Source organism: Drosophila suzukii, chromosome X (genome assembly GCF_043229965.1).
Source record: "Drosophila suzukii chromosome X, CBGP_Dsuzu_IsoJpt1.0, whole genome shotgun sequence".
Classification (NCBI taxonomy): Eukaryota; Metazoa; Arthropoda; class Insecta; order Diptera; family Drosophilidae; genus Drosophila; species Drosophila suzukii.
This window is the reverse complement of record NC_092084.1, coordinates 23,555,351-23,569,410: the sequence shown is the minus strand read 5'-3', so window position 1 is coordinate 23,569,410 and position 14,060 is coordinate 23,555,351. Positions and strand designations below refer to the sequence as shown.

General features: G+C 36.9%; 1 protein-coding gene across 14 annotated transcripts in view; it reads right to left on the bottom strand.

Moving 5' to 3' along the window:
• SK (small conductance calcium-activated potassium channel) overlaps positions 1 to 14,060 on the bottom strand; it is a 67,096-nt gene that overhangs the window by 16,581 nt on the left and 36,455 nt on the right. For 6 of the 14 annotated variants that reach the window (XR_010654748.2, XM_065867637.2, XM_017067611.4 and 3 more), the window contains exons 4-8: positions 9,070 to 9,215; positions 6,342 to 6,561; positions 5,715 to 5,816; positions 898 to 1,214; positions 535 to 639 (exon numbers count right to left, since the gene is read on the bottom strand). Coding sequence is in view for 13 of the 14 variants with exons in the window: in XM_065867637.2 (XP_065723709.2) it covers positions 535 to 639; positions 898 to 1,214; positions 5,715 to 5,816; positions 6,342 to 6,561; positions 9,070 to 9,215 (890 nt within the window). In the remaining variant the exon portion in view is untranslated. The remainder of the gene's footprint in view (positions 1 to 534; positions 640 to 897; positions 1,215 to 5,714; positions 5,817 to 6,341; positions 6,562 to 9,069; positions 9,216 to 14,060) is intronic. The other 8 variants (XM_017067616.4, XM_017067615.4, XM_017067620.4 and 5 more) reach the window with 3 other exon arrangements.

The following is a 14,060-nucleotide window of genomic DNA, read 5'->3' as shown; positions in this document are numbered from 1 at the left end:
GTGTATGTTGTAAGCTGTGGCTGTGCTTAAGTCCCCCTTTGCCCCTTTTATCCGGACTCTAAAATATGTATTCAACAACTTTAAAATATGTGTTATACAGGAGAGTACGAAAAAAAAGGCAAATACAACTTGTGACGAAGATGTTTTAATTTTTTAGTTTAGTAGTTTTTGTTTTTCGAGTTTCTTGGAGAAGACATTACGTAATGCTTGGCACATACATTTATGTACATACATACATTGATATTAAATACATAGTTATGTCAAAGTATTAGTGGCAAACACATTGAATCAGAACGTTAAACGGAAATGGCGTTCAGAGTAAAACTTAAGAGATATACGGATAACGCAAAACGGAGTACGGAATAAGAAAAACGGAAAAGCGAAAAACTAAGGAAACCAATCAACCATTGAGACCAAAAATAAAACGAAAGCATAAGAACAATCAAAAATCAAACGAAAAAAATAAAGTAAAATTAACTTCTCAAGAAGTATAAATATCATATCATAAATATAATAATTGAATATGGCCATTACCTTTCGCACTGTCGCAGCGTCCAGGATGCGATGATCCACAGCGAGACCATGAAAACCAATAGAACCGTTCCCGGGCATATTGTCATTAGAGTTTTTAAAACGAATCTAAAACGGATTGGCAAATAAGGGAATTAGTGGGAGCATTATAAAAATTATAAAAAAAAAACTTAGTAATCACTGCGATTTTGAAAAATCCCAAAAAAGCGTATAAAAGTATGCAATAAGAGTTCATTCCGAAAACCGATGTTAATAATTTCACTGCATACTTTTAGACATATTAAAGAGTGCATATATGCTTAACTTAAATGAATAATGCTATAATTATAATATAAATATAATACTTACTTATATTTCTTAACTCACCTTGTGTTAAAATTAATCCTATTGAGAGCGCCAATGCTCCGTGATGATGCGTCTGTGAATAGCTTTGAATGCAGCAGCATTACGCGGCAGATTAAATATAATCGAAGGAACATAGGTAATGATAAAGCTACGTCATATGGCACCATTTCGGTGCCAATTGTTTTATTCTTATTGGCCAATTTCGTCGTCCACTGGAAATAGTATTCGCCAGGAATTGGATGTATAGCGCATATAAAAAGTTCTAACCCTATTTGACTAATTCGTTGCCATGTCATTGCGATCCTCCAATCGTCGGCGCAGTTATCTATCATGAATAACTGTGATTTTTTTTTTCGATTTCGATTGGGATTGGGTTTATAATCGCATATAGACATAGACACATGGGTATACGATTGTTTAGTTCGTTGGTGTGTGCCAAAAAAGAAAAGTAAACGAGAAGGGAAGAAAAAGGAGAACAAGTATATAATTTATTAATTATAATTGGAGATTTATTGATTGGGTTTTTGTTTTTTTGCGACTAAACAAAAATGAATTACACTCAAATATACGAGCATGAATTATTTGACAAGTACAACGTCAATGGGGTGTATGTGTGGGTGTGGGTGTGCTGGTGTTTAAGTGTGTGTGCCTAGGTGTGTGTTAATGGTTTCTGTTTTAGTGGTGGAAGCAATTTCCGAGTCAAGTTCAAGTATCGTAGGCTAGGAATCTTCTCTGAAATTCATTTCGTGTCTTATGTTTTATTTCTTATTTTTACTTTTTTTTTTCTTTTTATAGATATAGGTATGTGTGTATGTGTTGTGCGTGTGTGTGTGCTCTGGTGCATGTGTGAGTGCAAGTACTTACTAGAAAGCAGCGTGCGTGTTCTCGTGTAATTAGCACATTTCACTCGGTTTCGTTCTTGTTTTCTTGGTTGCTGTTTTACCTTTATCCTTTTTCTTAACTTTCTCGTTATCAAATCACTTTTTCTAAAGTTCAAAATCACCCCACACTTGACTTAACCGGGGGTAATCGGAAGAGTCCTAAGCTTAAACTGCATTAATTTAATGTTCGCAGTGCAATTAGGCCATAAATACAAAACATCTATCAATATCACAACAGCTAGGCGGAGTAGAAATGGCGAAATATCGAAGTTATCGGTGGTTTTACAAGTATTATCGATGGTTTTGGAAGCAAAATCGATAGACATTGATATTTCCCCATCTCAATTGCAAAGGCTATTCGCACAAGAAGCTAAATGATGTGAATTTCCCCTCTTTTGCTGGGGAAAGGCATGGTCTCCTGATTTGTGTGTCATTCGTTTTTAATTGCATATGAGCCATTCGCAAGTTAAGCCGACTGATTAATTGATTATCGATTAACGACAAGGTCCGGTTGCAAGGTCTTTCCTATCTCACATTCACAAAGTCCTGTGTTCTCTTTTTGGTTGGCCAACTTTAGATGTTTTTGCCTCTAATTTTGGTGATAGATGGGTTTGATGTTTGATAGTACATATATCGATTAATATATATATAAAGATATATATATATATATTTTCAGTATCGACTTAGCAATGGGAATGCTCATATGTATGCGGGTATGCTTGTATGTATGTTGTGCACATGTACATCTATGTTATATATGTGCAAGCCGATTGGAAAATGTTTCTCAAATGATTTACGAATTATTGGAAGTTTTAATAAGGAAACATAACCTTTAAAAAGTAAGGTTCAAATTGATTTTAAAATGACAAAGTAAAAGGCTTTGGACGTTTTTGTTTTTGTTTAGAGTCGTTCCAAGACCAAAGAAAAACCATTCTCAAACAACTAAATTTGTTATATCTCCAATTTTTTTCCAAATGGAATCATAAAATTATATTAGGACTTTGGAATAAATGTTGCAAATTTAAAAAGAATTTGTAGTTTAACAGTAAAGTTTAGAGGTAAGTAATTAAGCTCATTAAATGAAATCTAAAAAATGTTAAAATATTTTCGTGTTTTGAAAATTGTTATAATCTTAAAAACCTTCTACCATCTATCAGGAAACTTGCTTCTTAATTCTTTTAAAGCACCACCTTAATTTTCAACATTTCCACAATCGATTCGCACATGGCCAGTGTTTACTGTATGCTGTACTGTACTGCAAGACAAGGTGAGATTGCGGTTGGGTGGTTTGGGTTGTTTCTGGGTGCAAAGCTAAGCCACAGTTTTCGCTATATAACAGCCAAGCGGTTGCCTTTGATCTTGGATGGCGTGTGACAGTATTATTGGTTTTGCAGTTTTTTAGTTTAGATTTCAGAAAAAAAAACAAAAAAAAAGGATTGACTATATATACACTAGACACGATATAGGTACAGACGCGGGTTCAACTAAACATCGACTTGAAGTTTGCTTGATTGCTGCTTTTTGGCTTCAGTATGCATTTTTGGGTATACATATGGTATACATTTATATATGTACGTATACCCAGTCTAAGTACGATCTATGGTTTATCTACTCTAGGCATGTTCTGTTGGTTCGGTTTATGGTTTTCAGTATTTAGTTTTTGTTTTCTGTTTTTGGTTTTTGATTTGAGTTGGTTTTGGTATTGGTATTGGTTGCTTCCGTATATGGTACATAACACTATGCATGGTTTTGATTTGGATTTACTCACAAATATTGAAGTATGTATGGTAGATATTATAATAAGTATTACTTACTGAATTCTGCAAAGCATAATGGAAGGTAATTACATATTAAAATTTTACTCTTAAACATCAACATTAATTTAGGGGTATAAACATTTATTCGGAGTTATTATTATAATAGAGAGAGAACAAATTGTGTGAAGAGATTTCGAATTATGAGATTTTTGGGAGGGGGTTTATTGTATATATATATATAGAAAGTATATCAGCTGACTGACTGGTTTGATTGACTGGTTGATTGACGACTGGTTTTGTTGATTGATTGACTGACAGACGACTGATCAATGACCTGACTTGATTGAATCATGGACATGGAAATGGTTAGATGCAGTTGTGAGAGTTTTTGGGGTATAGGGTTTATTTTTTTCGTTTTTGCTTTAGCTTTTTCGATTGCGATTGCGATAACGAGGCTGATTTGCTGACTATCGATAGCCATATCGAGTTATCGATATGGAAACTTCAATTACCAATCCAAATTCGATCACTGAACACAGGACTTTGTCCCTACAAACATTAGTATTACAGTTTCATTCGATGAAGCTAACGAAAGTTCAGGGTTTTCGAGTATCTCCACTTCTCTTCGGTTTTATTCGAGTATTTTGCTAATAGATAATATTGTTATCAATCATGTTGTTGTATATAATAATGTTTTGTTCATGTTTTTAGATAGAATCAATAGAATTACGAACTAGGCAAATAGATGCTCCCATGCTTTCTACATATTTCTAAGTTCCAAACGAAATGACCCCCAACCGTAATTTTCTAATCGGTTGGGGTATGTTTTCTAGTTATATTTATTTTTCTAAATATTTTTAACTCATGCCAACGATAATTTTTAACACATGTCTTAACTAAATTTACTGGTTTTTGTAGTTAGTTTTTTTTTTTTTTGTAAGGTAAACGAAACGAGAAAAGTAAGACGAAACCAATAAGTTGAAGAAGAGGAAGTAGAAGTGGAAATTGTATAGATTATATATAAATATATATATATATATATATGGATCATATATATCAAAATGTTGAGCAAATTAAACAAATTATAGTGCTGTACATGCAACTGGTATTTGAAGCGCATATTGGAGGTAAACGAGTACGAAAACAATTTTGGTATGGAATGCATTGAATTGTCATTAAATTCCGGTCTATATTATGTTTAGCGGATCTGCGGAAAATGGAAATGAAACGAAATAAAATGAAAATGCCAAGATCGATTGATCGATAAAAAAAATTTCACCACAGAGGATGTAATTTTTATTAAGGGTTGGGTTCGCAAAAGGTTGTTTTACAATCTGATAATAAAATGTAATATATTTTTTTTGAAAATTTTTTTAATAACACAATAGGTTAGCTTAACTTGAGAAATTTGGCTTAAATGATTTTTAATTATATTTTAAAAGCGAGGATTTTGAATTGAAAAACAACTGTGGTGAACAGAGTGAGTGTGGTCAAGGTGAGTTGGGTGAATGAGAATGGTTAGCTTTATGTACAGTGTTTCAGCTTTCATAACCTTTTCTTTTTTTCGTTTTAGATTTTTTGAGGTGGAATGAAACTCTCTTCTTTTGTTGTTTTTGTCTTTTGTAGGGGGACTTTATGAAAAATGTCCAGAGAAATGGTGGAATGGAGCGAGGTAAAGAGGGGAACGTGGGAAGGTGGATTGTGGAATGAACGAATGGGGCAACGGAACCGGAACCGGAAACGGGTTGTCACTTTCTCTCACTCACACTAACTAAACACGGCACATGCACTCTCTATCGCGGTCTTCCATACTCTTGCTCACGCTCCCAATATGCGAGAAACACATTGAAAGTAAAAGGAAAAACAATGGAAAGTAAGTTGAAATCATAACCGGATACAAGAAAACGTTTTTCAACAGCAAACAAACAAACTAACTAACTAACAAACATACAAACAAACCGAGATGGCGATGATGACAGGTGGACAGGAGGGGTTCTTGGGATTTCGAGGGGTTAGCATGACCATAGAGGGGAAATTAATTTATTTTTTTTTTGGTTGGGGGAGGGGATATCTGGGGTACTATCGGTTATATGGTGACAGTGAGCGAGAGTGACGACGGCAACGTTAAACAGTTAACGATGACGACCATCAGCAAGAACATCAATAACATCTGGAAGAGAAGAATACAATTTGCACTCACTCTCACCTGCACTTCCAAAGCATGGTAAGCTACTATAAGTCCTAAAAGAATCACAGTCGAAACAGATATTAAGGTTTTTAACGCTGTCGAGTAGAAGGATGCCTGCAAAATAGGAGAACAGTGGGTTAAGAGATTAGTTATAAGAGTCTTTAAAGATTTATGGATAACATATTGGTCAGAATTTAATTGATTGTGGCACAGCTGAGATTTTCAAATAATTTCGAAATAAATCTATTAGGTATTATTTATTAAAAATTAAGAGGAGAGAAAAGAGCGAGGATAGCGTCTCAAATTGCTCTGGTTAAAAGGGAGACAGCAATATTTAAAACTCTCCGAAATGGAAAAAGAGATCAAAAGCAAGATGGCGGACGTATCAAAGTGATACGCAAAGTATTTAGATAGAATTGATACAGCATTTAAAAAAAAATAATCATCAATATTTAAAACTCTCCGAAATGGAAAGAGATCAAAAGCAAGATGGCGGACGTATCAAAGTGATACGCCCTGTATTTAGATAGAACTGATACAGCATTTTAAAAAAAAAAATCATCATATCACTTGTTAAACATTTTTTAACAAGTTAATTTTGAAATTTTTCTTGTAAAACTATACGCATGGTTTGCTTACCTTTGTGTAGACACCAGCACTGCTCAGCTCATTTTCGATTACCATCACGATGATCCCGAACATGCCCATGACCAGGGCGTAATCGCTGATCCGTTTGCGCTTCTCGAAGAGGGCTTTCCTCTTTCCCAGGCGATAGCCCACATTGGGTTTGTGTTTGGCCGAGTTTGTTGATGGCTTCCTGGACGTATTGCCGCCAGTAAGAGCACGTTCTTCCATATACCTGCGGGGTTATTGGAGTTCAATCAGATTGACAATGGGTTCTGCAGAGCCCACACTCACTACCACACTTCCCACTCCACACTCGCCATCCATTTTGTTGTGCTACATTTTCCACTACCAATAAATCGATTGTTGGCTACTTTAATTAACGGATGTGTTGGGGATGTAATTATAGTATCAACACATTTTCACTCTATACAGCTATTGGTCTCTAGTTGGTTTTAATAAACTGATGGTTTACTATAATACTTTAATAACAAGGGATTTGTATTGGTATTATATGATAAATCATTAATCTCTTTAGTGATTTATGTCTTTGTTCTAATATCGAATTTAATTTAATTATTTAATCTTCAGTCAATGCTTTGATTGCACTTCCATTCATTTTAGTTTCTTTGATTCTTTGACCTTTCAATTCTATTTTTTTTTAGCTATTCAACCTTTTCATTAATTGTATGTTTTTTGCGGTAAGAATATCTAAGTATGCATGTAACATTAAGCTCTTTTAATTCCCTGACATGAATGTTTCTATTTATGGATTGAAATCTAAAGCTACTTGTGATGTGACTATTTATTTATAGGCTACTAATGAGCTTAACTAATGTGGGTTTTTCTCTAATTGGTATGTGCAACACTTTTCATAATATCTCAACAGAAGAGTATGCAATTTATAAGCTGATCTATTTTTGTTTAGATGGTTAGATTTTATTCCTGATTGAGCAGGTACCAACATAATGGATTGACTTAGATAGACTGCCAGTGATATTGTTGAATTTCCTTTCATTAATTGAATTTTTATTTAATCAACAAGGCTGTGCCTTAGTTGTTTTGTTTGCCTTTTATTCAAATACCCATTATTTAGTACTAAACAATTAGAAGGGGATTAATCGTTAACTCCTGATCCACTTTCCTTACCATTTTCACAGGTTCTCAACCCCATGAGGACATTCCACAGATCGCTGACTAATGCTTAAGTGGCTGGAGGTCTGTCGAGACTCCTCTGAGGTGGGGTTACTGGGGGTTAAGTCAACCCAACTCAACGGAACTCAAGTCGAGCGAATCCAACTCAGCTCCGCTCAACTCTAGTCGGCACCTTAATAAATCTTACAGCCTGAATGACAGATTTGTGTGTTTTCGCTTTGCTCCGGCTTTCCTAAATGTGTCATATCAATTTGTATCTTATAGATACACAGACACCGATGACGAAAAACGGAAGGGAGCGGGCAGGGGGTATTGAGAATTTGTGGGGACCAAAACCCCAGCTCTTTGGATGAGCCAAAGATGGCCAATAAAAATTTTGCTGACAAATGAAAACATATACACACACAAACACAGCAGGCTGTCCTCGTTTTCGATGCCCATATAGCCACAGTCACAATCGTAGTCATAGTCATAGCCATATATCCAATCCCCTGTCTTTTTGCTGCCCCCTCTATAAACTGCTGAACTGTGCCAAATTGCCAACGTGATTGCAGGAAAATATCTTGCCATCCACGACATTCATAGAGATTTATGTGGACACCAGAGCAGCAGAGGACCAAAAGAACAGAAGACCAGGACTCAGACCAAACCAGAATCGAATCCATTCGTGAGCTGAATTCACTTTAGAGTGCTCAAATTGAATCGGGCCGGGCTCTCGAGCGCTTCCCAATGAATATTACACCGGACATTTGCCCCATTTCAATTTTCGCCCACGCAATATCATCATCATCATCCCGGGGTCACTTGTCCTGACATTGACAGCTAATTACTGTCCCCGGGTCATCCATCAGTCAATGATTTGCTCACAGTTACGGTTATCGTTTCCCTCAATATCGGGCTTCAGTGGCACGGCACTTTCATTAGCTCGTACACTGAGCGAAAATTTGACTTTTAATTAATTTCAAAACAAATATATCGGGGATGCAACTTTCAAAGAATGAAACAATATATATTAAATTCGGTAGTACAATTAACTAATTTAGTCAGTTTATTCACTGCATACTTTTAGACACCTAAAATGACATATGAAAGTGGTTTGTACACTAGGTCTGATGAGTATGGCACCCCCTATATTGTGATTTGTATCACTACGATTACTTTATTCTATCATACATATATTCCAAATGTATCTCTTTGTTTGTGCAGCCTTTTATTTCCGCATCTTATACTCTAGTTTGCTTTAATATGTTTTTCAAAAATTTCCTATTTATAAAAGGGTTCTTTTAAGGGTTATTAACCTCTGCTTTTATAACCTCACTTTTGAAAAACAAATTTATAAATTATGTTTAAAAGGGAATGATATATATTTATTTACATTAAAAATTCTTCAAACTCTTTCCATTAAAAAAAAAATGTATGGATTTTTGTACATCGATTTTTTTTGTAGGTGTGGGAGCAACAAAACAGTTTGGATACAAACTCTAGATGGAGGAGTTTATCGACTGGGCGGGGGAGGTTAAAAGGTTAATGAATGCACGCTGCTGATATATACATACTCTACTGTCGGTTTGGATCGGGCTATACATACATTTCATACCTAGGGTAGTCTGAGTGGATACCCACTAGTGCCTCGGCCGCTTCTTCGTTGCATCCAGATGAGATCTGTTCCCGGTTCGCAATGGAAGGTGTTTTCATCGAGCCAGGAATTGAGAGTGTTGACGCCGGTTTGCGGAGCTAGAATTTATTTATATGCAAAACCATTATCAAGATTGATTTGAAAGAAAGTAATCGAATAGTGTTTGTTACTGGTTTTGTGCTGGGGTGCTTAAGCAACTAGCATTGTGTGAAAATCTATATAAGTTAAATTGGATCTATATACTTTACCATTTCTTATTGTTAGAACCTCTTAATAGCTAGCTTTCTTTATGGTTTTCATTTTTAAAGAAAACTCTGTTCCTTCTCATTGGAATAACAAATTTCACTTATGAATATCTGCAATTTGAGTTCCCTTCACAGCCCACATCCGCATGGAAAATACACATAGACTCATCTTCCTGCCAACCGTACTTTATCCTCCGCAATGACGACATCATCATATGCCACATCCCTATCCCTATCTTCACTTCCTTTGCCCAGTTTTCATCTTGATTCTTGATTCGGTGTAAATCCAATTATTTTCGTCTAACCAAAAATAGACGGGAAAAAAGTGGAATCGAGATGAAAACCGGAATTGAAAGGGCGGGCGGTGAATAAAAAGAAATCCACTTGCTTTCTGCTCCATCTTTATCTGGCTATAAGATAGAGTTTTGCGTGAAAACAAAAACCCAAGGAGCTCCTCTTCATGCTTTCCTTTTATACAAATACATATACATATATATCCCTCTAATGGCCGAGAAAAGTGAAAAGGAAAAAGCGGCGTGTGTGTACAATTTGGTCTTCATATTTAAATGAAAACTAAAAGATAAGTAATCTGCTTTCCTACTTGTCCTCCAATATGGGTGCGGTTTTGCATAAGCACTGAGGGCGAAAAAGAGAGAGAGAAAGTCGAAAGAAAGTAGTAAAAGTCGTAAACTAGACACACACACACACACTGCCACAGAGAGAAAGCGAGAGAGGGCCCCACAGGACCGCCTAAAATTCAGCTTGGAAATAAAATTCCTTCCTTCCTTTAGCTGCTATTAAGTTTTTTTTTTGCCTGAATTTAAGCTTCCTTTGCCTTCTTCCTACTGCTCACTCAGTTGCTAAATCCAAATATTTGTTTATAAAGAACAGCACGGTCCCCCCTTTTCGTGTCCCATTCAAAAAAGACACCTCTCTGGGAGAGAAAAGACTACGTGACTGGGCGACAAGGCCCGAGCTTAACTTGTACTTCACTTACGGGATCTTGTGAGAAATAGAATAGAAAAAAGAAAGTATGGGAAAGCTCTGGACTGGCTCGGGGGTCCAAGAAAAGCAACCAAGTTGAGTGGTAAGTACATAACATTATTTTTAATTTCACTTTCTGAAAATGTTTCAATTTTCACTTGGAGTTGAATGTAGTTGCAGCCTGCTTTCGATTATTTCTCATTTAAGTTGTGCCAAAAGTGCACTGAAAGAATAATTTGAGTAACATACACATCCTCAAAATGTACTTGTAACAATTCCAATTCAAAAACAATTTTTTAATTTTTGGAAGAATCAAAGGGTGCAGTGTGACCAGACGCATTGGCCACTATAAACTTAGCTAGCAAGGTCACACTTTGGAAGTATAGTGTGACCATGCCACTGGTTTTATGTCCTTTTAATTGATTTTTAATATTGGTATTTTCTTTATTTTTAAGAGTTATTTTTTCCGAAATCTTTCTCCTTGTGTGGTTGTTTCCCCACTAGACCAAACACATTTCTATTTGTCTATTTGCAAGTGCAGAATGCTGTCGCTTTGAATGGGTAAAGCCATAATCAGTTTTTGGCTTTCGCAGTTTGTCAGCTGCTAGGTGAAAGGCAGCCACTCCCCTGTAATGAAAGCTGCCTGCTTCTGCTTTCTCCCTTTCTATCTCTATGTACGCTTGTGTGTGTGTGTTTGCCCCCAACCTGCGTGTATGTGTGTGTGAATTGGTTTATGCTAAGTAGATTTGCTTGAATGTGGCTCCCGTTCCTCGTGCAGTTGTGTTACTTGTGTCACTGTTTAAGCCAGCTGAAAGGAGATGAGCCAAAGTTGTCCGACTTGACTGGGATTTCCTGAGGTTGAGGTCTGTCTGCTCTGCCGCCCTGCTCTGTACATACAGGAGGCGATCATGTGGATAATTTGACAGATTCGTGGGCGTGGACGGGCTGTCCTTTGACCCCCGGCCCCGGAGTAGTGCTATCCTAATTGAGTGAAACGACAAATCGGAGTGCAAGTGTTTTGTTTTCTTTTCGACTGAGTGCCGGTCAAAGGGATAGAAGATGTAGAAGTAAAGAGGTGCTAATGTAATTATATATATATCTAGATTTACCTAGGGATTTCCTTATAATATTTAGACATCAGAGAAAGCAACGAAATCTATAGAATACTTTTAGAAACAGTGGCTGTTTATGAACTTAAAGGACAACCTACCTATAAACGTTTCATCTGTTTTAAAGTCCCAAAATGTAGCACTCTTTGGATCATGAAAACCCGATTATTGTAAAGTGTATACGAAATGTAAGCCAAAGCTGAGAGTCACTTGAAGTGGCTAAAATCTCTTCAAGGACACATTTCCCAATTGAAGCCGGTAAACACGACTTAAAACACGATTCCCAGCCCTGCCCTTACAATCATCATTTCGTACGACATTTCCAAAAACAAAATCAGGGAAAGACAAATGGAGAACTTGGAAAAACTGGGGGATTTTGGGGGGATGGGAAATGGAGACACTGAGTATCCGAATGTCGTTGCCACAATTGTTTGTTATCGTTTGTTTGTTGCGTGTTGGACGAACAGGCGCCCAGCCGGCAAACCCACACAACCCACATAAAACACGACCCCCCCCCACCCCAAAAGAAAACCCCGCGCACACACGCACAATTTCGGGACACACGCAACGAGGGGGTGGCAATGGGAGGAAGGACCTTTTTGGGGGCGGGCGGGACACACACGAGACCAACGTCAACATCAACATCAACGCCTACTTGTCAGCAAAGGGTGTGGATTTTGGGGGGTGGCCAGTAAAGGTCCTGTTTTCCCCACTCATACACATATGCAAAAGGAAAAATCTATTTTTCGGCAGATGCGTGTGTTTGTGTGTTGTTTTTTTTTTTATTTCTCGGCTGCCATGTGCTCATGAAAGCCCCCAGAAAAAAAAAATATATAAAAACAAAACAAATTGCGCATATTCTGGGACATCTAATGTCAATGATGTTAATTGGATTTCTTAATTAAGTTGAAAAGCGAAACGGAAAGCGTAAAACCCCAAGAATAATAAAAGCGGCAGGGAGAAAACTCAGTAGAAGATTAAATAAATGCCTCGAAGAAAGTAATTTAACTTGAAAATGTTGCAAGTTTTAGCCATTTCCGGGGGCCCTTCAATTGCCAAGACCATTGAGCATAAATTATAGGCAGCCGCATTTATTCAATTCGTTTCAAATGGAAAGCCATTGAAGTATAAAATAGCAGAGAAATTCTATTTACACTGAATTTCAAATGCGAAATGTTTATGAATAGGATAACTTAGAAAAACCCAAATTGTTCATGATGGCATTTCAATAGTACCGCACGAAAAATCGTATTATACGCCACTTGTCGTGGAATTCAATTAAATTCCTGGTAAATGGGAAAATCCATGTGTGTGTTTAACTAAGCATAATGAAATTTGAAAATCCATACAATCATTTGGAAAGGCCACAAAATAAAATTAGCTCGGGGGCCAATCAACATGGGGTTAATGCAATTGAAATGGCCAAAATGGCAGAAGGTTGGCTTTTGGTTAAATAATAGAAATAATATTTATTTGCCTTAATCATTTAAACAAATGGTATTTAAATGTTATTAAAACAAGGTAAAAGATCTCATATTAAGAAATAAAATTGGAAAAGCAAACTAGGGAATCTTATATTCCTGATAAATTGACATTCAAGTCTTTATGAACTAACTTCGAAAGCAGTGGAATTAAAGGGTTGAAAAGTTTATTGCGAAAGTGCAATTTTGTTGGGTAATTTTCCGTCTTTTGCGGCAAACTTTTGTTTTCGAAGTACTTTAGTAAGTTATTTCGATTGGGCTGGGTATATGGAGACCAACCCCATTTACCCCCCACTAATTTTATCTGTCTCTTTCCTTTTTGTAGTTTTTTTTCTGTTGTTTTGGCCGATCACGCACATGAAAGAGATGTTGTTGTTGGCATTGGCATTGGCATTTAACCGATGCCACGCCCCAAAATTATTTCTCACCTGCGTTCTCACCTCTAACCAAATTAACATACTCATTGCCGACACACAGTTTATGAGCTTCGCATGGACACGCATACTTTGCCAGCTAACAGGGCTAACACTCACACACACACATGCAAAAGGAAATTGGTGGAAATTATCGAGTTTCCTATACAAAACGCGGCCAACACGCAAAAAGTAAAGTGAAAGTGGCAAAAGGAAACGAAACTAGGAGAGAAAATACGAAATAAGCGACGAAATTGGTAACCAACTCGGGGTTAGAAAATCCAGGGTGAAGAGGTCCTGAATTTTCGGAGGTAACGATTACGATAAGGCCCAGCCTCATAAGCATGTGTGTATGTGTGCATGTGTACTCGTATATGTGTTTGTGTATTTTTGGGGTTTCCCCTTCCTTTTGTCGGTTTGCCTTGGTTTCCGTTTCCGCTTTCACCCCCCCCCAAAAGCTCACTCACTCGTTGTTGCCTAATAAATTTAGCGTAATTCACATTACATTAAGGTTACGTTTTCTTTTCTTCACCGGGAAATCCAAACACCCCCATCGCGCCCTACAATCTCTGCCAGCCGGAGTGCAGGAAATATATAATGAAGTGTTCGCTTTGTTGGAGCTTAATTAGGCGGATAAGTAATATTTTTGCCCTGCCTTTCAGCGCACCCTTAAGATTTTTTTCAGCACAGGGAAAAAAGCTCTTGATTCGT